This window comes from Salvelinus alpinus, chromosome 3, assembly GCF_045679555.1.
Source record: "Salvelinus alpinus chromosome 3, SLU_Salpinus.1, whole genome shotgun sequence".
Classification (NCBI taxonomy): domain Eukaryota; kingdom Metazoa; phylum Chordata; class Actinopteri; order Salmoniformes; family Salmonidae; genus Salvelinus; species Salvelinus alpinus.
In genome coordinates, this window is record NC_092088.1 from 18,479,281 (window position 1) to 18,505,986 (window position 26,706).

The 26,706-nt window shown below is 44.7% G+C and overlaps 2 protein-coding genes across 2 annotated transcripts; one reads left to right on the plus strand and one right to left on the minus strand.

The window, feature by feature from the left end:
* The first annotated feature begins 476 nt into the window (after positions 1 to 476).
* LOC139570178 (trichohyalin-like) lies at positions 477 to 11,573 on the plus strand. Its single transcript, XM_071391799.1, has 3 exons — positions 477 to 703; positions 800 to 902; positions 4,087 to 11,573. Exon 3 carries the CDS (start codon positions 4,165 to 4,167, stop codon positions 10,921 to 10,923), a length of 6,759 nt encoding a protein of 2,252 aa, XP_071247900.1. The 5' UTR covers positions 477 to 703; positions 800 to 902; positions 4,087 to 4,164; the 3' UTR covers positions 10,924 to 11,573.
* Positions 11,574 to 16,326: 4,753 nt separating this feature from the next.
* Positions 16,327 to 19,508, minus strand: LOC139569699 (bone morphogenetic protein 2-like). Its single transcript, XM_071391102.1, has 5 exons — positions 18,571 to 19,508; positions 18,289 to 18,428; positions 18,081 to 18,197; positions 17,796 to 17,988; positions 16,327 to 16,882 (listed from the first exon to the last, which is right to left on the minus strand). Exons 1-5 carry the CDS (start codon positions 18,881 to 18,883, stop codon positions 16,458 to 16,460), a joined length of 1,188 nt encoding a protein of 395 aa, XP_071247203.1. The 5' UTR covers positions 18,884 to 19,508; the 3' UTR covers positions 16,327 to 16,457.
* Between the last annotated feature and the right edge of the window lie 7,198 nt (positions 19,509 to 26,706).

The window sequence follows — 26,706 nt, forward strand, 5'->3', positions numbered from 1 at the left end:
AAGGGGGAAATGTATTAATTGTAGGAACGATTCAAATCTAAATTTGTCTGCAGGATTACAAGAGCTATTGAGCTTTTCACTGACACCTTTATGTGTGTACTATTCAAGTCCTTATTTTCCTTACCAAAGCAATTATGAAAGTTCCACCAATGTGGTTGAACAATGATTGACTAAATTGAGTAAAAGTTACTAGAAACTAGACGCATCTCACTGAAACAACAGAAGCTTCAAACACACAGACCACACAGCTTATCCCAGTAAACAAAGCACGGACAATGTGTGTGTGTGGGGAAAACCAAACCCGTCATGGTAATCAGATGCCATTTGTCTCTCATTCTCCGCTTTAAGGAGTGTGACACTTGTGTGGATGACGCAATGAGCTATGTTTGATACCTTGTTTGTATGGCGAGACCATGGGAGAGACAAGTGAGTCACAGACTAAAAGCCATCACCCCATGAGTCCATCAGGAGCTAGAGACTACTCCACTCAACCCCTCACGTGAATAGCCACTGTAGTCTTTGAAGGCGCTTAAAGATAAAGCTAGCGTGCTGCTATGGACACATGCTCTTAGATACTAAAATTAGTGTTACTGCTCAGTTTGGCCACACCGTCTTCTGTGTCTATTTCGGTAGCCACTCTTCCATGATTAGCTTTTAGGGTCCTTTGCCCCGCTGCATTTACCACATGGAACTCAGGACTTGAGTAGGTTCAAGGATTTATCTTTGGTTATTTATTTATTCAAAGTCAACTTTTTTCCTGCTTGTAAACTTGTTACTCACTCCTACGATTTTTTTGCAGGTGCCGTTGATTCATCAGGACTTAAGGATTTTTCCTCATGACCCCCCCCCCCTGTCTTGATTTGACCCTTACCCCAACCAAACATGGAATACACAATCAAAAGGTAAAGCCGAATTGTATCTTTATTTATGGTAATAACTGTCCAAAGCATGGAAATGTGAGGGGATGATTGGATCACACAGTCTGAATCATTTCTTTATGTGTGCGGTGAAGGGCTCACAATCTGAACCTTCTACCCTAATACCCAAACAAACATATGGCACATGTACACGACAAAGATGTCAATATTTACTTTTAATTTTTATGATAGCCATATGCAAATATATATATAAAAACTTCAGTTATATATGTATATACCAACTGAAGCTTTTGTCCAAATTGTGCACTTTTATGAAAGTCCAAACATTTGATCAAAGTTATGAGGCGGAACTTTGAAGACGGTGTTTGTTAAGTTGCTGGCACTAACTACATTTACTGTATATTACTGTACCTTAACTGTATAATACTGAATAGTTACCCTGGGGTGTGATAGGGTGGATAGATAGCCTCTCTACTCTTATTTCTCCTCTGGTATTAATACACCAACTAGAGGCTGGGAAATCACCCTGTCTCTCTAACTGGTATCACATTATAAGCACTGGAAAATAGCTCAGTGCTGGCCAAATTCTCCTGGAAAGTGAATGTATTCTTTCATCTCAGTTACAGTTACATAATAAAGTATATTGTTAAATATTGAGGGCAAAAGATTGAAAATGCATGTGTGTGACTGGCAAAGTTATGATGACTGTACGCAGAGCTAGGCCTATGCATGTCTGGATAACTGTTGTTGATCTTGACATGATCATGAATCTGAATCATGTTTCTTCTTCTGTGCTTTTGAATCAAGTTTTACTCAGAGGGTTAAATTGAATACAATACTATGGCATATTCTATACATTCAGTACTCTCACTATGTGTGTGTGTTAATTGATCTCGATCAGCTGCAGCTGCTTTTAAGGAGTGTCCCAGTTTTGTAGGAACAATAACATTGACCAATATGCCAACGGTTAAGCTCCCAGGTCAGAATATTGAAATGGGTTAATGAGCTATTCCAGTCCCTCACCCAGATAGCTAAACTAAGCTAAGCAGCTGCTGCAAAGTGCACTGTGAACAACGCTGTGATTTAAATGCATTCTCAGCGCCCCATGTAAACTTATGCTGCACATAAAATGTTTAAAGAGCATTGTGGTGTGTGATTTGCTTATATAAGCTTTGACCATCAATCACATTATGAAAATACACACTGCGTGTACAAAACGTTAGGAACACCTTTACTAATGTTGAGCTGCACCCCCTTTTGCGCTCAAAACAGCCTCAATTCGTCAGGAAATGGACTCTACAAGGTGTTGAAAGTGTTCCACAGGGATGCTGGCCCATGTTGACTCCAATGCGTCCCACAGTTGTGTTAAGTTGGTTGGATGTTCTTTGGGTGGAGGACCATTCTTGATACACACAGGAAACTGTTGAGCGTGAAAAACCCAGCAGCGTTGCAGTTCTTGACACAAACCGGTGCGCCTGGTACCTACTACCATACCCCGCTCAAAGGCACATACATATCTTGTCTTGCCCATTCACCCTCTGAATGGCACACATACACAATCCATGTCTCAATTGTCTCAAGGCTCAAAAATCCTTCTTTAACCTGTCTCCTCCGCTTCATCTACACTGATTAAAGTGGATTGAACACGTGACATCAATACGGGATCATAGCTTTCACCTGGATTCACCTGGTCAGTCTGTCATGGAAAGAGTTCCTATTGTTCCTAATGTTTTGTACACTCGGGGGAATATAATAAGTACTGTATATCTGTTGTGAAGGTGACCACAGGAGGAAAATAATCCTGCAGCAACAGGAAAAGTGAATTATTGTGTGGATTATAATAATGGACATTTTTGTAGAGTGGAAATTACTAACATTTTAAGCCTTTTTAAACCTCAAATACACCACAAGTTTGCATTTCCTGCAATGACAGGGTGATGGAATTTAGATCCTGCACCTGTAGCACACAAACCTATGCTGATTTATAGGAATGTTGCAAACAATAACAGTGATTACAATGTGATGGCCTTTTCTGATAATAATGCCTATATTAGTCTATTAGTCTGTTAGTCTATAGCCTGTTAGTCTAAAGCCATTATTATCGCACTAGCCACTAGCCATTACTATCGCACTATTATTATCGAACAGGGTTCTCCAACCCTGTTCCTGGAGAGCTAACCCCCTGTACATTTTTACTCCAACCCCAGTTGTATCTAACCTGATTCAGCGTATAAACTAGCTAATTATTAGAATCTTGTGTACTAGATTAGGGTTGGAGCAAAAACGTACAGGACAATAGCTCTCCAGGAACAGGGTTGGAAAGCCCTGATATAGTCAGATAATAATGCCTATAGACTAACATAGTCATACAGGTGTAGGATCTTAATTTGATCACCCAGTTGCAGGATAACTTTTTTCCAATGCAAGAAATATCACACTTGTGGTGTATTTGAGGTTTAAAAAGGCTTCTGAAGTTTTTAATTTCCACTTTGAAATTTCAGAATTGATTTGCCTTAGCAACAAAAAAATTCACTTACAGAAAATGTTTCAACCCCTACAAAAATGTCCATTAATTAGTCCACATTTTCTGTTGCTGCGGGACTATTTTCCTGCTGTAGCAAACTGGCTGAAATTAAGATCCTACATCTGTAGGCAGTACAACAAATACACTGTAGTACAGGGCATCAAGGACACCAGCTCCTATAAAATCTCAGTATTTATGAGACATGAGGTCAAAAGTTCTTTATTGTCATGCTGCTCATATCCATGGTCATACTTGATGTTTAGGAGACGGTGTAGAAGCATCCTCCTTCCCTTGAAATAGCCTGCGGTATGGTATGTGTTTGTCTGTGGTGTACATAGCGACGAGATAGTTCAGTTCACACATATCATGGACACAAAGGTCAGAGTGAGATACAGTACATGGTCTACCAAACAATTTATTGTGCTATCAAAATGGACACAGCCCTTTCTATAGTGTTAGGAGGAATCACATAAAAAAAACACTAAATCTAGCTTGTAATTTGTAAAAAACTATTAGGCTGATGAAAAAACAGTTGCATCTCAGAAATGCATCGACAAAAGCCTGGAACTTTCATTGAGCAGATACTGTACATGCTTCAAAGTCAGTCACTATACAATCTGTATAAAGCAATTAAGTGCTGCTGTTTCCTGATTGTGACACTGTACGTATTTCCTTCTTTCCCAGGAAGATGGTAAGCTGACCCAACTGGGGACGCTATAGACTCAACCATCTAAAATCCATTGTCAACCATCAGCCATCACCATGACCTGTGTGGAGAAGCGCCAACACGTGAGCCACCGGAACACCATGCTCCACCACCGCTTCCCCAACGGCTTCACTGAGATCTTCCTGGACGAGACGGACCGAGAGGTTAGCACGCTCACTGACCGAGCCTTCCGGAGCCTGTGCATCGGAGACGAGGCCGTGTACAACGATGAGTTTTCATATGGATACCCTTTCAGCTGTCACAAGCCCCTAGTGGAGAAGCCCCTGAAAAAGACTAAAGACGCTGGTAAAAAGCACAAACTCAATGGTGCCAAAGACACTCAACCCTGGAGGCAGAAGAAGAGCGTGTCCAACGTATTGATAAAAAATTGTGATTTCAAGGACACTAACGGGGACTCGTGGGATAAGTCGGCCCTCTTCAGCATCGAAAGGGAACTATCAGAATTCTCCTCAGATTACAAGAACATCACAGCCAAGAAATCAGACAAGGATGCAAAGTCCTCCAAGACAAAAAATGGCCAATCTATTTTCAAGTTGCGGAAGCTGAACATCAAAAACTTTTTCCTCCACAGCGAGTTCAGCCCGTTCCAATCGTGGAGGGATTTTAACCACTTTCCGTTAGGTAAGGACGGCATCACCTCCATTCTCCCGGTGGTGGACAACCTCCCTAAGTGGTACGACTCCCCTCTATACAAACAACTGACTGAGGCACATCGAATAGAAACACTGCATGCGGAGGAGACAGAGCAGCAGTGCCAGAAACCAGTATATCCCCCTCTTCCTCCTCCTCGTCCTCCACCCAAGGTTCTGCCAAAACCCTCTGCCCCCGAGAAGAGGTCTGCGTCAGACACCTCTGCTAAGGGTGAAACCAGCGCCCCCTGGAGGAGAAACAGAGCGAGAGCCAAGAGTGCTGTACCTGTCAACCAACTGGGAGTACTTTGCCCTCCCACTGAAACCCCAAAACTGGTGGAGGAGATTCCTCTGCTGTATAAAAAGGAAGTCAAGTCGGTAAAGGTGAAAGAAGTGGAGAAGCCGTGCTCTTTGACCAATACTCCATTCAGCATTTCTCAGCTGATGACACCCGTAATACCGTCCAGACAGGCTACAGACACCTCAGAGATCCTGTCAGCAGTGCTCTCTCCCTCTCTCCTCGATCTCCCCCTCCTAGACATAGAGCATGTGTCGCCAGTCATACCAAGGTCGACCTCCGAGGTCGTCAAACGAGACAGCTACAAATCTATTGCGTCCAGTTTGTTGTTCAACCTCAAGGATAACAGGAAGAGGGTCAAGAGCAGGTACAGCCCGCCAAAGTTCAAAACCGAACAGGCGGATCGTAGCACTCTGTCTCCAAAGCTGCTGGAACAGAGACTACTCAAATATGCACAAGCTCCTTCTGACGGTATAGCCTCTGGCTTCAGTACACCTGCCATTCTAGCCTCCGGTTTAAGCACACCTCCCATTCTATTAGATGGACTGCCTATCTGTAGCCCAGCTGTTTCAGAATCTAGCAATGCTGGTCTTAGGAAATATCTAGATTCGGATATATCAGACGATTACTTGATATCCAACTTATTGCAAACCAAAAGAGAGGCTGCGGGTAGCAGGAGCCCTGGGTCGCCCTTCACACACTCAAAGGTGAACAAGCGCTCCCTGACTACGAAACAAACGTACCCAACTCTGAACTTGTACAAGAGTCTGGCGGGGCCAGAGATTAAACACTTCTCACCGTCAATGAGTAAGGATACTTTGTCCATTGCCTCACCCAACAAAGGACTTTCTCTGAACATTTCAGACAAGACAAAGTACCATCCTAGTGCACAAAAGAAAGGGATTTCTCTGAATATACCAGAAAAGCCAGCAAAAGAGAGGTTGCAGCGAAAGGAGAAAGACATTGGTGACCAGCCTGTACATACAATAACGAATACAGCACAGAACAAAGTGGCATCTCCCAATTTACCTGCAGCGCAAGACAAAGTGTCGTCGCCAAATTTAACAGACAACGCTAAACAACCAACAAAAGACAATGTGGAATTGAAGGAAGAACACATCGGTGAACAGACTGTAAATACAAGAGAAGCCATCACAGCTATTAGGGAGACATTAATTACAGCCCAAAATAAAGTGCTGTTCTCGAAAAGAACAGACCATACCAAAAGGTCAACAAAGGACATGACAGAGTTAAATGTCAAAGCTACAATTGAAGAGGTTATGAAAGCCGGTTTGGAAGCAATATCCACTGCCCGAACCAAAATATTCTCTCCCAATAGAACAGAAGCTGTAGAAGAATTAACCATGAATAAGAACAACATCGTCAAAACAGAGGCCCCTCAAGAGAAAGATGACAATGCAATTGTTGTAGAGGATAGACATTCGCTTCATTCACTTTCAGTGCCAATTCCAAGCCACAGACGGATAGAGCGACAGACAACAGGTGAAACATATCCAACTGACAACACACTCACCAACGGATTTATAGAATGTGCGGAAAAAGAGAAAGAAATTATTTTGTCAGAAAAGGAGAAAGAGTCGGTTAAAAAGCAAGGCAGGTTTAAACATATATTTTCAGCGAGACAAAACAACTATATTAAAAGCCAAAGATATGCAATGAAGGAGAGTGGCGAGAAAGAGGAGGATGAGGAGGATTTCGAACCTAAAATGGAGGTAAATAATAAGAAAGATGTGGATGAAGAAGTACATTATACAGAGAAGACGGTGCACAAAGAAATGAAAGATTGCGAAAATAAAGTAAGTGACTTACATGCACTGAAAGAGCTGGAGCAGGCTAGATTGGGTGAACACCTTATCAAGGACAGTGAGAATTTGAACCCCGAACCAGGGATCGATAGGGAGACAAAGGCGAAAAACGATTTAATTTCCAGGGAGCTTAGGAACATCAAAAGGGGTATGCTTTCTATGCGAGGAAACACATTCGCTAAAAAAGAGGCATTTGTGAACAAAGAGAAGGAGCAAACTAAGCATGATGTATTCTCAAAGATAGACAACAACGTTGTTATTAACAAGTCATTGATCAACGACAATTATGACAAGGCTAAAATGGCACTCGAGGAAATCATATCGGAAAGAGCAGAGAAACGTAAAAAGAAAGTCTTAAAGAATAAAGAAGAGGATGCCAATACAGTCCCAGGTGAAAACCCTGATGATAGTTATAATGTTAGAGTCCAAGAGCGTAGACAAGCAAGACAGGATTCTATCAGGACAGCAGCAGAGGAGGAACAAAATGAGGTGAGAGAGAGGCTAGGAGATCCGAGGGATCATCATCATCAGACACAAGAAATCCTTACCAAGACTGAGACAAAACTTGGTGGAAATCACAGGTTAGGTGCCACAATGTATGCTGAAGAAAATAAACTCGCAACAAGACCTATCAGGGAGGAGCAAGAGAATAGAAACATCTGCAATAATGTCAGTGACAAACAAAAACACAATATTAGATCCAGCAAATACTCAGCAGAGGAGAGTGATAGAACTGTTGCTAGACAGTTATCTATTGAAACAAGAGATGACACCTCTAAAAACGATGAGGTCGTCAAAGAGGAGAGTCAACCAGATGCACCCGTTCTCAAACCAGAGGTACCACCGAGGAGCAAGAAAGGGAACACTAAAAAGGAGGACGGCACAGAGGAAGAGAAAGAATGTGGGAATGTTAGGAATATAATTGAGGAGGATATAAAGAGTAGAGAATTTTCAAGTAGGGATAGTACTAATGACACAATTCGACAGCAAAAGAACACACAGGCAAGAGGCAAGGTCGCAAACAGGGAGGCCCTTGATGCAAAGATAAAAGCAGAGAGACAAACAGATGCACTTGAAACAGAGACGACGACTGAGCAAGATACGCCAATTATACAAAATAATCCCCATATTGGTTTGGCAGAAGAAGACTATTCTAAACGTTCAACGCATCCCCATGGAACAAATACCTCTTTTTCACTCAGTGAAGAGAAGGAAAAGGAAATGAAGGCTTTATTAAATGAAAGCCAAACTAATAAACTTCCTATAAGGGAGCCCAAAGCAGAACAAACACAACACAATATGGAACAACAGGAACAACCCTGTGTAAGAAGGAAGGCCCCTTTGAAACCAGGCAAAGATTATTCAAAACCTTCAAACCAAGTAAACATCACTACTGAGGACGAATCGATAATGGAAAAAGAGACCAGGAAAAAGAGTCAAGCAGCTGAAGAGTCAAACAAATCAGTTAAGATTAGTGAAGATATTGCAAATGTTGATGAAGATATTAGAGAATTAGTGTCTCCGTTGTCAAATAGCAGTAGTATAAATCAGGGTCAACAGGATCGAACCAGTATGTCCTCGAAGTCATCATATTTCTCTGTCGCGAGTTCATTGCAAAGAAACAACGAAACTGACTCAAACATCTATCACTCTTTGGAGAATTTGATTTCTGAATTAGAGGAGGTTGAGGAAGGAGTAGAGGATGTGGCAGAACGCGCGAGATGGGATTTGGAGACAAAGATAGAGGTGGGGTATTACTCTGTCAGTGATCATGAAAATGAGGAAGTTGAAGACAAGCCAGTAATCCCTTCCAGGCGAGATAGGGAAACATCCCAGATGGAGGACAACGAGTCAAGAGCCAGAAAGATGGACAAAAGTGGATGGCTCCAGAGCCCCATGGACAACACAAACAATCAAACACCAACATCTCAGTCCAACGCCTCTTCACCAGTTCTGGGGAAACCGGCTCTATTTAAAGTGAAAGACAACACATTCAAGCATCATGTCTCGCCTGTAACCAAGACAGTTAAACAGGTTCTGCTCAAGACAAACCATGACCCAGCGGAACGTGCACCGTGGTCACCTAGGGAAAGCTTGAGTGGCTCTGAGAGGAGCGAGGAAGATCCTCTCAATCATCTTAAAGAGTCTATTGAAATACCGTCACCCTATCATGTCGCCACCACACCAGACAAACACTTCAAACCCAAAGAGACGGCATCTCCCCACTCTCCACAGTCACCGCTGTCTCCCTCAAAACTAACCCCCGAACACAGTCTGAAAGACCAACGTGCGCCATGGTCACCCAGGGAGTGCTTGAGTGGCTCTGAGAGGGGCGAGAAAGATCATCTTGATATCCCTGAACCCCATGCTGCTGCCACCACACCAGACAAACACGTTAAACCCAAAGAGGCTAAATCTCACCACGCTACACACTCCCCACTGTCTCCCACAAAACTGCAGCCTGAAAACACCCCAAAAGGCCAACAATATGGGTCTTTCCTCACAGTCCCTCAGGAAGATTACATACATTCGGGGGTGAGTTCATCGTCAGAAGGGGGGACAAGCACAGTGGGTACAGCTGATAACAACCCACAGGACTCCAAGGTGCAGTCTTGTTCAGTCTGCAGTGGGAATGACACCCAAGGCCCCGGCAGACCCCCCGTAGTCCCTCCCAAGTCAGAGAAGGCCCTCCTCAAAGCCATGAAGCTGACCACCAGAAGGATCCGAAAGGAAGAGAAGGGAAGTCAACCACATAAGAGCCGCAGCAGTAGAAGTGATAAAAACAAGAGTGATAAATCATCGGAGCATAAAAATAGTAGCAGTGATAGTATTGACAAGCATTGTAGTAGTAAGAAGCAACATCAGGAAAGAACCGAACACATCAGCCATAGCAGTGAGAAGCACAGCCGTGGTGAATCGGAGCATCAAGGCCGTAGTAGTGAAAAGCACAGGCAGGATGAATCAGAGCGTCAAGCCTATAAGAGTGAGAAGCACCACAATGGTGTACCTGAACATCAGAGCCATGCTAATGAGAAGCCCCCGCAAGAAAAAGAAGAGCACATCAGTCATAGTAGTGAGAAACACAGGCAAGGACGCAGCATTGACGAACAGAGGCATGGTGAATCAGAGCATCAAGGCCGTAAGAGTGACAAGCAAAGTCATGGTGACTCCAAGCGCCAGGGACGTAGTAGTGAGAAACACAGCCGAGGGATGCAAGAAAAGAGATTCCGCAGCAGCGACAGAGCTGTCAGTGAGAATAAAAGGCAAAACAGTGAGCGATCCACAAGTGAGAGAACCCCGCGTCATAGAGCTCAGAGCATGGACGGACACATCGGTGATAAAGTGGAACAGAGAATTCGTAGTAGTGAGACATCTCCTAGGGACAGACCAGTACCGAGGAGTCAGCGTATTGAGAAGTCCATTAGGGAGGAGCTGTCTCAGAGGGGCCGAGCCCAAGAGAGATCCAACAGAGAGAAACCAGAGAATTGGAACCATGGTGTTGATTCCTATGCCAGTGACGTTATAGACTTGACCTCACCTCACCCTAATCTATCCCGCCAGTCCAGTTACACCAGCCAGTTCTCTCGTCAGTCCAGCATCGAGCACGGATACGCCTCCTACCCAATGACCCAACGGAAGTTGCTGCAGGATCCAGACTCGGGGCAGTATTTCGTAGTTGACATGTCCGTCCAGGTCAAAACGAAGACCTTCATTGATCCCAAAACTGGGAATTACGTGCAGTTACCTGTTCAGCCTCCTGAGGGCCCTGTGTCTCAGGCCTCCACCATGGAGGTGATAACCGCACCAATGGTACTCTACCACGGTTCCTTTGTCCCAGTGCCTATCTCATCCATCCCATCACAGAAATCCACTGTCCACGCCTCACAGCTGGACCGGGAAGACTTTGAACAAAGGCTGGAAAGGCAGAGGTATAAACACACAAACGATGGCCATCGCTACCTAGAGCCAGTGAACGGCTCCCAAGATCACATGCTAGGGGAGTTCTTAGGCACTGAGGATCTTTATGACTGTATGAGCTGATAGGGCTTTTATCAACTTTGTGAAAAATGTTTAACAGAGTTGAAGTGGAGTGTTAATTTGCATTTGTGAATTTTTTGGTTTATATGAGCTACTTTAGACTTAATATAAAATTGGCATTTGGGAGTGTCTGACTTCAGGGATTCATGTACGATAAATATATGATTTGTAATGTTATTGATGGAAAATGACAGCTTAAAGAGAAAGGACATGAGGGTTCCATGTTAATATGTTTTTTCACACGTAGACATGAAGTTTGGTTATACATTTTTATGTATTATTTTGTTATTTTATTGATATGTAAATTTCTGCTTTTTTTAGACTTTTTCCACAAGCAGTTTGCCCTCACATAAACACAATTTAGTCAGATTTTTTAATTCATTTAAACATAAAGATACATTATGTTTTAATCTACGTTTCAGTAGTCAATATCAGTCAACATGCAACTGAATATTGAAAGTCGCACATTACGTTTCATACTAATATCTAAATGCTTGAAATACCATTAATGTACGTGGCAATGATTTATGTTTTGTAAAATAATTGGAGATACTTGGAAATATGTTTGGCAGTATTTTGCATTGAATGGCTAGAAAAAGCAGGTCTACATTTTGTTTTTGTAAATCATTCCAATAAAAAAAAGATCTGAAGAACTAGAGTTATCCTTTGCTGTTGTTTCATAATCTTGAACTTGTTAAAATATGAAGTGATTTTTATCCATTTATAAAAAGGTCTAACTTTTCATAGGTAGGTGTCACGCCCTGACCTTAGAGAGCCTTTATATTCTCTATTTGGTTAGGTCAGGGTGTGACTAGGGTGGGCAATCTATGTTGTATTTCTATGTTGGCCTGGTATGGTTCCCAATCAGAGGCAGCTGTCTATCGCTGTATCTGATTGAGGATCATACTTAGGCAGCCTTTTTTCCACCTTAGTTTGTGGGATCTTGATTTTGTATAGTTGCTGTGTAGCCTGCAGAACTTTACGTTCGTTTTGTATTTGGTTGTTTTTCGGTGTTCATTTTAATAAAAGTAAGATGTTCGCCTACCACGCTGCACCTTGGTCTCCTCATTCAAGCGATGAGCGTAACTGTAGGCCTACCAACACATGATGATTAGGCCTAAACTACATTTATACATCATATTGTAATGCTTTTTCTTATTTGTTTTTCATTCCAATTTATGGTGAGAGATCATATACAAGTGGTTCCAAACTTTTTTTTAAATCGCGACCCCATCATGTAAAAAAAAGTGACGTAATCAACGGTCAATGTTCACCTTTTTTAATTGGGACTATGCCAGTCTATTACAAATCAGTCTGATAGTACTTCTGACAGTATTTTAATCTGAAAGAAATATGGTTTGAAATGACTGAAATGCATCAGAAAGGTATTGGGAAGTTCAGAAGATCATCAGGCAATGATGTTGTATGATCTTCTGTGTAGAAAACAACATCATCATTGATGATGTTATTTTTCCCCCAGTCTGATTTAGCACCTGGTCTTGTTCAAATGTTCTGATGAGACTTGGGGGCATTGTAGAAGAGTCTCATCTTTCAATGATGGGGTCATAATATTTTGAAGCCTAAACCGTTCAAAAGATAGAATCACATTTGTAGGAAGAAAACAAACCCTTGCGTTTATTACGACCACAGTTTCACTCGCAACCCCCTTTTCAAATCACGCGACCCCTAGTTTGGGAAAGGCTGTTTTATACCATGCATGAGATTGACTTTTTTTTCATGTGAAACTCAGCCCTCTGGCATCATCTAGTGTGTATTCTTTGTTACACTGAAGAGGGAAATTACAACTGTAGTGTATGATTTAGTGTATGATATTGCAAACAAACAAACAAAAAACAAAGATAAAAACACAAATTATTCATAGGCTTTCACGATTTAGTTAATTGGGACATCAGAAATACAGTTGAAGTCGGAAGTTTACATACACCTTAGGCAAATACATTTAAACTCAGTTCTTCACAATTCCTGACATTTAATCCCAGTAAAACCCCCTGTTTTAGGTCAGTTAGGATCACCACTTTATTTTAAGTATGTGAAATGTCAGAATAATAGTAGAGAGAAGGATTTATTTCAGCTTTTATTTCTTTCATCACATTCCCAGTGGGTCAGAAGTTTACATACCCTCAATTAGTATTTGATTGGCATTGCCTTTAAATTGTTTAACTTGGGTCAAACGTTTTGGGTAGCCTTCCACAAGCTTCCCACAATAAGTTGGGTGAATTTTGGCCCATTCCTCCTGACAGAGCTGGTGTAACTGAGTTAGGCCTCCTTGCTCGCACACACTTTTCAGTTCTGCCCAGAAATGTTCTATAGGATTGAGGTCATGGCTTTGTGATTGCCACTCCAGTACCTTGACTTTGTTGTCCTTAAGCCATTTTGCCACAACTTTGGAAGTATGCTTGGGGTCATTGTCCATTTGGAAGACCCATTTGTGACCAAGCTATAACTTCTTGACTGATGTCTTGAGATGTTGCTTCAATATATCCACATAATATCTATTTTGTGAAGTGCCCCAGTCCCTCCTGCAGCAAAGCACCCCCACAACATGATGCTGCCACCCCCGTGCTTCACGGTCGGAATGGTGTTCTTCGGCTTGCAAGCCCCCCCCCCCCCCTTTTTCCTCCAAACATAACGATGGTCATTATGGCCAAACAGTTATTTTTTTGTTTTATCAGACCAGACCATTTCTCCAAAAAGTACGATCTTTGTCCCCATGTGCAGTTGCAAACCATAGTCTGGCTTTTTTATGGCGGTTTTGGAGCAGTGGCTTCTTCCTTGCTAAGCAGCCTTTCAGGTTATGTTGATATAGGACTCGTTTTACTGTGGAGATAGATACGTTTGTACCTGTTTCCTCCAGCATCTTCACAAGGTCCTTTGCTGTTGTTCTGGAATTGATTTGCACTTTTCGCACCAAAATACGTTCATCTCTAGGAGACAGAACGCGTCTCCTTCCTGAGCGGTAGGACGTCTGCTTGGTCCCATGGTGTTTATACTTGCGTACTATTGTTTGTACAGATGAACATGGTACCTTCAGGCGTTTGGAAATTGCTCCCAAGGATGAACCAGACTTGTGGAGGTCTACAATTTTTTTTCTGAGGTCGTGGTTGATTTCTTTTGATTTTCCCATAATGTCAAGCAAAGAGGCCCTGAGTTTGTAGGTAGGCCTTGAAATGCGTCCACAGGTACACCTCCAATTGACTCAGATGATGTCAAATAGCCTATCAGAAGCTTCTAAAGCCATGACATCATTTTCTGGCATTTTCCAAGCTGTTTAAAGGCACAGTCAACTTTGTGTATGTAAACTTCTGACCAACTGGAATTGTGATTCAGTGAATTATAAGTGAAATAATCTGTCTGTAAACAATTGTTGTAAAAAGTACTTGTGTCATGCTTGAAGTAGATGTCCTAACCGACTTGCCAAAACTATAGTTTGTTAACATGACATTTGTAGAGTGGTTGAAAAATTAGTTTTAATGTTTCCATCCTAAGTGTATGTAAACTTCCGACTTCAACTGTATATATATAAAGCCCTATTACTAGGCTATTCAAAAACAAAATTCACAAAATTTGAATGCTAGATCTGAATTTGTTTAATTTAGACTTAATTTATGTACCATGTATTGTATAACAGCACAATCATTATGTTAATTCAGCGGGTTTTTTCGGGCTTGGGCTCATATATAGTCCTATGCTTATGCATAAGCATTTGAATGAATCATCACCTTAGAAAGCACTCTCCATTTGATTGTTAGGCTTTGAAACAGCATCCACATTGACCATGTTTTCCACTCAGCTGATCCACTGATCAATCACAGTGAGGTGAGTTTTAAAAGCAAATCAAATGAAATCAAATTGTATTTGTCACAGGTGTAGACCTTACTGTGAAATGCTTACTTACAAGCCCTTAACCAACAATGCAGTTTTAAGAAAATAGAGTTAAGAATATATTCACCAAATAAACTAAAGTAAAAAAATGTAATATAAATAAAAAAAGTGACAAAACAAAATAACAATAATGAGGCTATATACAGGGGTACTGGTACCGAGTCAATGTGCGGGGGGTACAGGTTAGTCAAGGTTATTTGTACATGTAGGTAGGGGTAAAGTGACTATGCATAGACAATAAACAATGAGTAGCAGCAGTGTAAAAACAAAGCGGGGGGATCAATGCAAATAGTCCGGGTGGCTATTTGATTAATTGTTTAGCAGTTAAGTAGCCTGCTACCGCTTGCTGTGCGGTAGCAGAGAGAACAGTCTATGACTTGTGTGACTGGAATCTTTGAAATAAATGTGGGCCATCCTCTGACACCTCCTAGTATATAGGTCCTGGATGGCAGGAAGCTTGGCCCCAGTGATGTACTGGGCTGTACGCACTACCCTCTGTAGCACCTTACGGATGCCAAGCAGCTGCCATACCAGGAGGTGATGCAACCGGTCAGGATGCTCTCGATGGTGCAGCTGTAGAACTTTTGAGGGTCTGGGGACCCGTGCCAAATCTTTTCAGTCTCCTGAGGGTGAAAAGGCATTGCCACGCCTTCTTCACAACTGTGTTCGTGTGTGTTGACCACTTTAAGTCCTTTGGATTTGGTGTGTGTGTGTGAAAACCATAGAGCACGTTCGAACTCATTCCACAGAGGGCTGAGTGTCTGCGGGTTCACTCCTCCCTGGTACTTCATTGACGGATTAAGGTCACTAATTAGTAAAGAACTCCCCTCACCTGCTTAATTGAAAGGAAAAAACTAAAACCCGCGGACACTAGGCCCTCCATGGAATGAGGATACTGTTTTGATGAGAAGTGTTTGATGTGATTTTCATTTTCATTTGCATTGATACCCTCACCCACCTAGATAAGATAAATACCTAAGCGATAATGATGTTCATTGACTCTTCACCAAGCTTGTGACTCTGGGACTGAACACCTCCCGCCTAGCCTGAACCATGAAAAACAGCTCCAGACCATTATTCCTTCTCCACCAAAATTATAGTGGTCATTCTCTTTTGTTTTTGTTCTACTTTATTTTATACTATCAAATTTTTACTACTGACATTGATCGCTGCATTGTTGGGAAAGAGCTAGCATGAAAGGCCTTTCACTGTAAGTGTGCACGTGACAATAAAACTTGAAAACGTGTAGTTTACCAATAACAACCTCATCTTGTTGACAACCATGACACTAAAATAGTTTGATAATTCATGCGCTTTGTTAGTATTGCCAGCATTTCTGACAATAGCAATACTGTACTTTTTATTCATAAAAGGGTTGTCTTTCGCTGCAATTGCACCACACCTACGCTTCATTTCAGCACCTTGGTCAGCGCCACAGGGACTTCCATTACTGCTAGTGCCCGGCCTCAAAGCGTAATGAAATATCAATATAAACATGTTAAATTGCAAAGACCGATTTTTATTTCATTTATACGTCCATTTATACATGAATCACTGGACATACTGTAATTCAGTCAAAATTTCTGAAACTCGTTGAAAATGTTCCCGGAGAGCAGCTGGCAATCGCACTGTAGTCAATGACATCCACAGCTGACTGCCACCATATCGTCATACTGTTTAAGAACCACGTTTTCCTCGTCGTCAAAATAGAGAAGGCTGATGGACTGGAGTTTGTCAGGCACGCAGCATGGTGTATTCACGTCGTTGGAGAGCTTTAGCGCATGCATGATGGACTGCACAGTCGCATGATTCGTGGCGCGGAGACTCTCTCCGAGTGGGAACGGGCAGGAGCCCTTGCAGTGGTAAGCATTGTACCCCCGTGGAGAGATGATCCAGCCTGCCCAGCCGATCTCCTCGAAGTCCACAAAGAGGGAGATACGCTGGCAGGACATGGGCCGGCTGCGGGGATAACTTGGGACTGCGCGCCTCCTTCTGCTCCCGCTGTCTTGACGCAATACCTTCGCAGGACTGTCATGTGCGGTGCCGTGGCTGACATGTCCTACAAAAATGTACACGAGAAAGGAATATATCAGTATTTCAATAATCATCGACAGTTAGGAATACAACTGCAAACCTCCACCATTCACAGAATATAATTTGATCATTGACAGCCTAGCAATATGCTTGTTGAAATGTTCGTACTAAACGTTCTATGATGAACAAAGTCCAATTCATGGCCTACAATCAGATAAACGTTTATTTTCAACGTTTAATTCTCCCCCCGTTTGTTTCTTTCAGTCCTGCAAGTAGTCATACTGTTGGCCCATTGTTCGATTTCTCTGAGCAATTGTGTTAGTATAAAATAATATAATGTACCTTTTTATAACATGAGAGAAAAGAAGGAACTCGCACACTGCTCTCGATAGTATCACTGCTCTTTAATAAGCTTCACGTATCGGCCTCACGGCCTTCGTCAGAGCTTTTTCTCATTTTATTCAACTGTTACCATGCACCTGCAAAAAAGATAGCTCAGATGTGCGAGTGCCTTTTGAATTTTGAATACCTTTTTTAAAGTACAATATAGCTCAGTATTTGAGTTATTTATTTTATACAGGCATTTTTTGCTCATCTTTATCAAGGGTGTAATTCATGTCGCACTCCACTGTACACCTGGGGCGCCTCAGACGTACTGCCAGGCATACAGCTGGAGGAACTACACCGAGTAAACTCTACCGAGGAGCCTATGTCTTAGGACGAGAGAAGGATAACTATTCATCAGAAGCAACAGAAACTATATTCATCAACCTTGTTTTTTTAATCCATAATTTTATGTCTGTTTTTACATGAAAAGTAGAAAAATAAAACTTTGAAAAGAGTTCTTTGTACAACTATGAGTTTGGAGGTCTGCGTGCCTTGTACACGATTCCCCTGTTATTCTGTCTGAATATAAAATTCTGACCCTGCTAGTTTACCTTGATTTAGTGATTGATTAGTGGTCGAGCCTCTTCCGTCGTCTGAGAATATAACCAGGAAAGCATTCTCCGCAGGTGATTCTCCCTGTCTCTCTGAAGACTGCAGGACTGACTCAATCCATTTCCCCGAGGGCACAGTAATAACCACCAGAATAACATTATTCTCCTCACTGTTGCGAATCCAGTTGGACACCTTCCATTTGGGAAAACAAATGATGCGATTAAAATATAGAACGGGTGATGTTGAAATATGATGTGCTGTGATAAGACTTGAACAGATCTTACTGTTTGTGTGACGTTGAAGACTTCCCATCCCTGAGTGTATAAAGGCAACAGTCTTGACGTGATTAGATTCCCTCTCCAAGGTTTTACTCTGTTGTCCAACACCTCATATAGGTCCACCTGCGCGCGCAAAGCATACGTTAGGCTAAACAGTACAATATTATATATCGAGTTATCTCAACACACTTAAAAGTGGTTATTTCCAACTAACCTTGTAGAAATGGGGTCCATATGCCTGCCCAAGGAAAAGTCGTTTTTTTTGCCTGAACCAGCGAAATTCTGCTTTGATCATTCTCTCATCTCTGGCAAATGAGGACAAATTGAAGAAATGAAACCTTCCACCGGCATGTCCTGCATAAATATATCAAGAATTGTGTTAAAATAAAAAGTCTGAAAGTTTTCCCTTTAAGATAATATAAATATTTTGTACATTATTTTCAAACATGCTTGGTCACAGACGTTTGTGCGTATTACGCGCTTGGAGATAACTCACCTCTGTCCTCGAAGCTCCGCACCACATTGCCCTCTAGTTTCTCCGAGTTCTTGGGGATTCCATTGGAGTCCGCCACTGAGTTGAACAAGTCCAGCATAAACTGAGGTGCCTTTCTATGAGGCACTGAAGAGCTCTCAGGCAAATCCTTCGGATTGAGCAATTCGTCCATCTTCTTAGCCGACTTTGTTATATCCAAACGGTTCTCTTTCCAAACAGTTTCTTTGGATTCTTCGTCATAAGAGATAGTGAACATGGACACGGTTCTTAGCGCTAATGTGAGGACTAGCCAGACGAGTAGACCCTGTAATATCATGCTAGCGATAGCCTAATGAGCCCGACTGGTTATTGGTCAGTGATTAGGCTATCACCGCCTTTGATAGGAGCAAGCGCCCCTGTCCTGAGGGTAATGGTCGAATGGACCATTTAAAGGTCTACGAATTCATATAGCGGATTTAAATACGGAAGTAGCACCCCCTCAGACAAACAATTAATCATTTGACCTACAAATTGCAGGTTGGCCCAAATAAGAGGGTCATCTTAGCTATTCGTCTGATCCAAACTCTCTCCCTTCACAAAAGATAGATTATTCAATTGTTATAAATCGAATTTAAATGGTAAACTTAACATGACATTATCGTAAATCACTAGGCCTACTGATATGTCAAATACTACCTTAATCTTAATCTGAAAATATCATATGGTTTACATTTGAGTTTTCAAGCATAGATTAAAAAAGACGCTATGCTTTAACAAAAATACCAATGACGCACGTCCTCACATCATGAACTAGAAGACAAACGTTTTTCTCAGTTTATCCTGGTTTTTTTTTTATCTATAGTGTGTTATCCGTTATCTGCATGAGGCCAGTTGGCCCTCAAAGGAACGCACACACAAACCTATGACGCAAATGAAAACGGAGGTTTACTTGTTGTTACGGGGAGTCTCTGTCTCCGTTGGGCGTTGTTTATTGAATGACTCACAGGATTAAATGCTAATGAATGGAGGTGTCACCAAATCCAATAATTTGTGTATTCGCATTTTAAATTAATCGGGGATTATCTTCAATCAAGGGTGAGAACACATTCCTAAAATCGTCTCATTGATCAATGTGGCTTCAATTTATAATGTAGTTAATCAAATGATGATCCCCTCATTTGGTGGCAATTACTCGATCACGGTCTTGTTATTACGCACGTGAGCGCAATGGCCAGATGACATATCACCGTATACGAATTTATTACATTGTGGACATGTCCCTCATTTTACTGTGTGCATATTTACTATTATACATATCGATTATAAAACCGAGGAGAATATTTGCCAGACACCCACACCATGGACATAAAAGCGTTTGAACAGCAGTGAAAGTGGACGGTTGTGCATACAGGGGACCCTGCATGTGCGTCATCCACGGCGCAGGGCATATTGGAACCCCCCTCTGTGGCCAATAAACGCAGTGTGTAAGATCACCTCAAATGTTTGGATTGACCATGTGCGGATTACTGATAAACGTGAAGAGAAGCCATATGACCTGGACCGAATCTCATAGGCCTACCACGTTATTCTGCATTGTATTGTATAACAGCGACCTCGTCTCTGCCTTGGTTCTTGGCTGACTGCAGTAGCCTCATGTATACAGCAGATGGCGGCATTGGCCAAAGCATAAGTTGATACCCACTGCATGTGCCTCTGATGTAATCATTTTGATGTGGAGCCTTGTGTTCTCTGGTGTGATCCATGTCTCGGTCAGGGCCAAAAAGTCAAGGGACTGAAGGGCAGCATAGGCTGAGATGAACTTGGCGTCCTTGACCGCAGATCGGCTGTTTCAAACGCTGCCAGAGACCAGGAATTCCACATGGTTGTGCGTGCAGGGTCCACTAAATTACAAGGGTTGCAGCCAAGGGGTGGGGAGTATCTGTAAAGCCTACAGGGAGAGGAGCAAACAGGTATAGAAAACACACATAGTTGACAAAGCTATAAAATATCAGAAATGAGATCATCAGAAAATAACTAGGTAAGATAGTGGGAGAGTGGTGTTGGACCTTCCTCTCTTTCCTTCCTCGAATAACTCAGCAGAACTGTCTTTGTTTCGGCAAAAGTCTTCGTTTTGCAACGAGACTGCTGCGTACAGCTGCTGCTGAGAGAACTGATGTACGAATACTAATTTCTAATTTCTTTGCAAAGGTGAAGAGCCCCACCTGTTTAGCACATTTCCGGGGGGGGGGGGGCTTGTGTGTTTTGCATGTTATTTTGGCATTAATACGTACCACATATCAGTTTGAAAACAAAATCAAAAATATATTTATCATTGAATTAATAAAGCTGCATACAAATATGGTCTCTTTCTTTTCTTGAGTAAGGCAGCTCCAAAATGCAGGTGCTTCAGCCTAGCTCAGTGCTTTCTGTGGTGGTGCGGCAAGCCAGCAGAAAATACGGAGCGTCGCGCCATGATTGGCTCAGTGTTCTGTCACTCATGGGAACACTCCGTCACCACCAAGTCTAAGGGTAGAGCTAGAAAATTCTAGCCCCTTGGGTGCTGTCATGGAGCTACATTAGGAGTGCCCATCCAAGAAGGCTCAAGGTCATTAGCCACAGATAAAATGTCGCCAAATCACGTTATATCTACAGTAGCTTTGATTGGACTGATCATGTCAACATCATACTTTCAAAATCTTAGCTAGCAGTCATCATCATGAAACCAGTCGATAATCTACTGTCAAATCCTTTTTAATCCTTGTCATATTGTCACGAACCGGCTCAAAGCCCGTAACAAAAAGGGAGACAACGTGGAGATAAGGAATAACAAAAAAATATCTATTAACTGAAGTAACCTATATATAATAAACAATGGTGTGTGTAGTCAGTAATCAGTAGTGTAAGTGAGTGGTTGCGTGTATAGATGTGATAATGAGGAGTGTTGAAAGATGCCAAAGCAAGCAACCAAAGCAAGCAAACAAAATGGCCACAAAACAGCCACAACCAAAATCAAACAGTGTGTCTGCATGGAGAGAGTCTCCTCAATGAATGGGGAAGAGGTGTATTTTTCCCGGGACACTCCTGGGCCCAGGTGTGTCCCGACCTCCTAATAAGGAAAACAAGAGCAAAGAGAAAGAATTCGGCAGACAGAGTGGGAAGGTCGTCACAATATGAAGAGAAATAATGAAGAGAAATTATAGATTCAACGTATCCGTGCTCATCGGCCATTGGACATAAACATTACACAACAAGAAGGAAATTGCAAATTCAACAATGAGTGGTTTGGAAGGAATCAGTGACAGGGCTAACTGCAAGTATACAGTATATTGAAGACGTGAGCGAAAGGCAGGAACACGGTGTGTCAGAAAGCAGACAGAAGTGCAAAGGGCTTGTCGTTTTTTACAGGGCTACTGAGACAGACAGTTACTCTCCTGTCTGACTTTAGCAGCAGACTCTGGGACAGTCATGGAGATTAGCCTTGCCGCCTAATATGGCAATATTGAAGATTTAAGATTGGGACCAGCCACTGACACTTTTATATGATAAAGATGAAGCATATGTATTACGTCTAAACAGCCTGGAAAGGGAAAAGAGGGGAGACAGGGAAATTATTGGCTGAGAGTGAGACAATATGCACCTAGTTTCTCCATTTCAGAAGAGCCCAGGAGTAACCCTTATAACCCTGTTAACCCTTGCCCAACTCTTCTAATTGAAGTGGACAAATGTGGATTGTCAGGACTCGGGAGAGCCTTCTAAAAATGTTGTGGCTGTCTCGTCATCCCTCCCTGCCTCGCCTTCCCTCCCTGTCTCACCTTCCCTCTCTGTCTCGTCTTCCTTCCCTCCCTGTCTCGTCTTCCCTCCCTGTCTTCTCTCCCTTCCCTGTCTCCTCTTCCCTCCCTGCCTCGTCTTCCCTCCCTGTCTCCTCTTCCCTCCCTGCCTCGTCCTCCCTCCCTGTCTCGTCTTCCCTCCCTGTCTGATCTTCTCTCCCTGTCTCGTCTTCCCTCCCTGTCTCGTCTTCCCTCCCTGTCTCGTCTTCCCTCCCTGTCTCCTCTTCCCTCCCTGTCTCGTCTTCCCTCCCTGTCTCCTCTTCCCTCCCTGTCTCGTCTTCCCTCTCTGTCTCCTCTTCCCTCCCTGTCTCATCTTCCCTCCCTGTCTCGTCTTCCCTCCCTGTCTCGTCTTCCCTCCCTGTCTCATCTTCCCTCCCTGTCTCCTCTTCCCTACCTGTCTCATCCTCCCTTCCTGTCTCGTCTTCGCTCCCTGTCTCGTCTTACCTCCCTGTCTCCTCTTCCCTCCCTGTCTCCTCTACCCTCCCTGTCTCATCTTCCCTCCCTGTCTCCTCTTCCCTCCCTGTCTCCTCTTCCCTCCCTGTCTCCTCTTCCCTCTTCCCTCCCTTTCTCGTCTTCCCTCCCTGTCTCGTCTTCCCTCCCTGTCTCCTCTGCCCTCCCTGTCTCCTCTGCCCTCCCTGTCTCGTCTTCCCTCCCTGTCTCGTCCTCCCTCCCTCTCTCCTCTTCCCTCCCTGTCTCCCCTTCCCTCCCTGCCTCGTCTTCCCTCCCTGTCTCCTCTTCCCTCCCTGTCTCCTCTTCCCTCCCTGTCTCCTCTTCCCTCCCTGTCTCGTCTTCCCTCTCTGTCTCCTCTTCCCTCCCTGTCTCCTCTTCCCTCCCTGTCTCGTCTTCCCTCCCTGTCTCCTCTTCCCTCCCTGTCTCGTCTTCCCTCTCTGTCTCGTCTTCCCTCCCTGTCTCGTCTTCCCTCCCTGTCTCGTCTTCCCTCCCTGTCTCCTCTTCCCTCCCTGTCTCCTCTACCCTCCCTGTCTCCTCTTCCCTCCCTGTCTCATCTACCCTCCCTGTCTCGTCTTCCCTCCCTGTCTCCTCTTCCCTCTTCCCTCCCTGTCTCGTCTTCCCTCCCTGTCTCGTCTTCCCTCCCTGTCTCCTCTTCCCTCCCTGTCTCGTCTTCCCTCCCTGTCTCGTCTTCCCTCCCTGTCTCGTCCTCCCTCCCTGTCTCGTCCTCCCTCCCTCTCTCGTCTTCCCTCCCTGTCTCATCTCCCCTCCCTGTTTCCTCTTCCCTCCCTGTCTCGTCCTCCCTCCCTGTCTCCTCTTCCCTCCCTGTCTCGTCTTCCCTCTCTGTCTCCTCTGCCCTCACTGTCTCGTCTTCCCTCCCTGTCTCGTCCACCCTCCCTGTCTCCTCTTCCCTCCCTGTCTCGTCTTCCCTCCCTGTCTCGTCTTCCCTCCCTGTCTCGTCTTCCCTCCCCATCTCGTCTTCCCTCCCCGTCTCGTCTTCCCTCCCCGTCTCCTCTTCCCTCCCCGTCTCCTCTTCCCTACCTGTCTCATCTTCCCTCCCTGTCTCGTCTTCCCTCCCTGTCTCCTCTTCCCTCCCTGTCTCGTCTTCCCTCCCGGTCTCCTCTGCCCTCCCTGTCTCGTCCTCCCTCCCTGTCTCCTCTTCCATCCCTGTCTCGTCTTCCCTCCCCGTCTCGTCTTCCCTCCCCGTCTCCTCTTCCCTCCATGCCTCGTCTTCCCTCCCCGTCTCGTCTTCCCTCTCTGTTTCGTCTTCCCTCCCTGCCTCGTCTTCCCTCCCTGTCTCATTTTCCCTCCCTGCCTCGTCTTCCCACCCTGTCTCGTCCTCCCTCCCCGTCTCCTCTTCCCTCTCCGTCTCCTCTTCCCTCCCTGTCTCCTCTTCCCTCCATGTCTCCTCTTCTCTCCCTGTCTCGTCTTCCCTCCCTGTCTCCTCTTCCCTCCCTTTCTCGTCTTCCATCTCTGTCTCGTCTTCCCTCCCTGTCTCGTCCTCCCTCCCTCTCTCCTCTTCCCTCCCTGTCTCGTCCTCCCTCCCTGTCTCGTCCTCCCTCCCTGTCTTGTCTTCCCTCCCTGTGTCCTCTTCCCTCCCTGTTTCGTCTTCCCTCCCTGTCTCCTCTTCTCTCCCTGTCTCATCTTCCCTCCCTGTCTCCTCTTCCCTCCCTGTCTCGTCTTCCCTCCCTGTCTCCTCTTCCCTCCCTGTCTCGTCTTCCCTCCCTGTCTCCTCTTCCCTCCCTGTCTCCTCTTCCCTCCCTGTCTCCTCTTCCCCCCCTGTCTCCGCTTCCCTCCCTGTCTCCTCTTCCCTCCCTGTCTTGTCTTCCCTCCCTGTCTCTTCTTCCCTCCCTGCCTCGTCTTCCTTCCCTGTCTCGTCCTCCCTCCCCGTCTCCTCTTCCCTCCCTGTCTCCTCTACCCTCCCTGTCTCCTCTTCCCTCCCTGTCTCCTCGTCCCTCCCTGTCTCCTCTTCCCTCCCTGTCTCCTCTTCCCTCCCTGTCTCGTCTTCCCTCCCTGTCTCCTCTTCCCTCCCTGTCTCATCTTCCCTCCCTGTCTCCTCCTCCCTCCCTGTCTCCTCATCCCTCCCTGTCTCATCTTCCCTCCCTGTCTCCTCTTCCCTCCCTGTCTCCTTTTCCCTCCCTGTCTCCTCTTCCCTCCCTGTCTCCTCTTCCCTCCCTGTCTCCTCTTCCCTCCCTGTCTCCTCTTCTCTCCCTGTCTCCTCTTCTCTCCCTGTCTCATCTTCCCTCCCTGTCTCATCTTCCCTCCCTGTCTCCTCTTCCCTCCCTGTCTTCTCATCCCTCCCTGTCTCATCTTCCCTCCCTGTCTCCTCTTCCCTCCCTGTCTCATCTTCCCTCCCTGTCTCCTCTTCCCTGCCCGTCTGTCTGTCTTCCCTCCCTGTCTCAGTTTGTCTTCCCTCCTCGTCTCAGTCTCTCTCTCTCCCCTCCCCGTCTCAGTCTGTCTTCACTGGCCTTCTGTCTGTCTTCCCTCCCTGTCTCAGTTTGTCTTCCCTCCTCGTCTCAGTCTCTCTTCCCTCCCCTTCTAAGTCTCTCTTCCCTCTCCTTCTCAGTCTCTCTACCGCCGTGCTTTGACTAGCTCCTCTGATTTTTGGCAGCCCATCTGCTCCAGTGGGTCTGAGCCACCTTTCAACACCTCATCCCTGGCACAGGAGCAGCTGGGCCCCTGGGTGGAGTGTGGGGCTGGTTGTGTGTTTGTTCGTTAGAGGGGGTACACTCTACACACACACACACACACACACACACACACACACACACACACACACACACACACACACACACACACACACACACACACACACACACACACACACACACACACACACACACACACACACACACACACACACACACACACACACACTTGCTGCTGCCCCGGCCGGTCACTGATAGACACGTTGGCACATGGTTAACAAACAGCCCTAAGCGGTGCTGACAGAGCAGTGCTGGGCCTCTGCCAGGCTGAGCGGGTGGTGAGTCCGGTAAGGCCCGTCCCTACTTCCCTCTGAGGCGTATGCTCACTGCTGCTACTATAGGACACCACTCACATCTCACATCTCACCATTCACTAGAGCCAGCACTGCCATGTCAAAGATACATGGTCCTTATTTATTGACTGTTGGTGAACTGTGGAAGGACAGGGTCTATTTTAGCTGTCTGCTGACTACTGTCTTTGCTGAGGGTTTGCTGTTGTGGATGACACTTCTTCAACCTTCTAGACTGGCCTCCTTGTACCCAGCCATGCTGGGTGTTGAGGAGGATTCTTGTTAGTCCTAACACATGTCTGGCACTGTGTCCTCTCCTCCCTCACTACCTCCAGGTCCTGATTCACAGCGGGGGCCCAATGGACATTTCCAGCCGCCAGTGTGGACGAAGGTCTGCTGACGTCTTTCATTCACGTGCTGTCATATTGTAAGTTCAACGGCCGCCCGCACGCACACATACACGCACACACACTCACACACACACACACACACACACACACACACACACACACACACACACACACACACACACACACACACACACACACACACACACACACACACACACACACACACACACACACACACACACACACACACACACACACACACACACACACACACACACACACACACACACACACACACGATTCTATTACAGGTGCATAAATACTTATTTAATGCCTAAACGGAGACAGCTAGCCCAGACAGAGAAGGAGAGCTGTAAGAGTCTTATCTTCCATGGACAGACTTCCAGCAGGAGCATTAGCGTAGTACTCACCGCAGCCTTAGCATGAATATCACAGGAAATCAGCTTCAATGGATATGATGACTGCTGTTCCTGGATATGTTACTTTTGACCGTAGCATGACTGAAATAAATGACAAA

Coding starts and splice junctions, on each gene's coding strand:
- LOC139570178 (XM_071391799.1), top strand. CDS start 4,165: ATGACCTGTGTGGAGAAGCGCCAACACGTGAGCCACCGGAACACCATG.
- LOC139569699 (XM_071391102.1), bottom strand. CDS start 18,883: ATGATATTACAGGGTCTACTCGTCTGGCTAGTCCTCACATTAGCGCTA. Junction 18,198..18,288: donor ATGGACCCCATTTCTACAAG/GTTAGTTGGAAA, acceptor TTGCGCGCGCAG/GTGGACCTATATGAGGTGTT. Junction 16,883..17,795: donor TAATCAATCACTAAATCAAG/GTAAACTAGCAG, acceptor ACATTTTTGTAG/GACATGTCAGCCACGGCACC.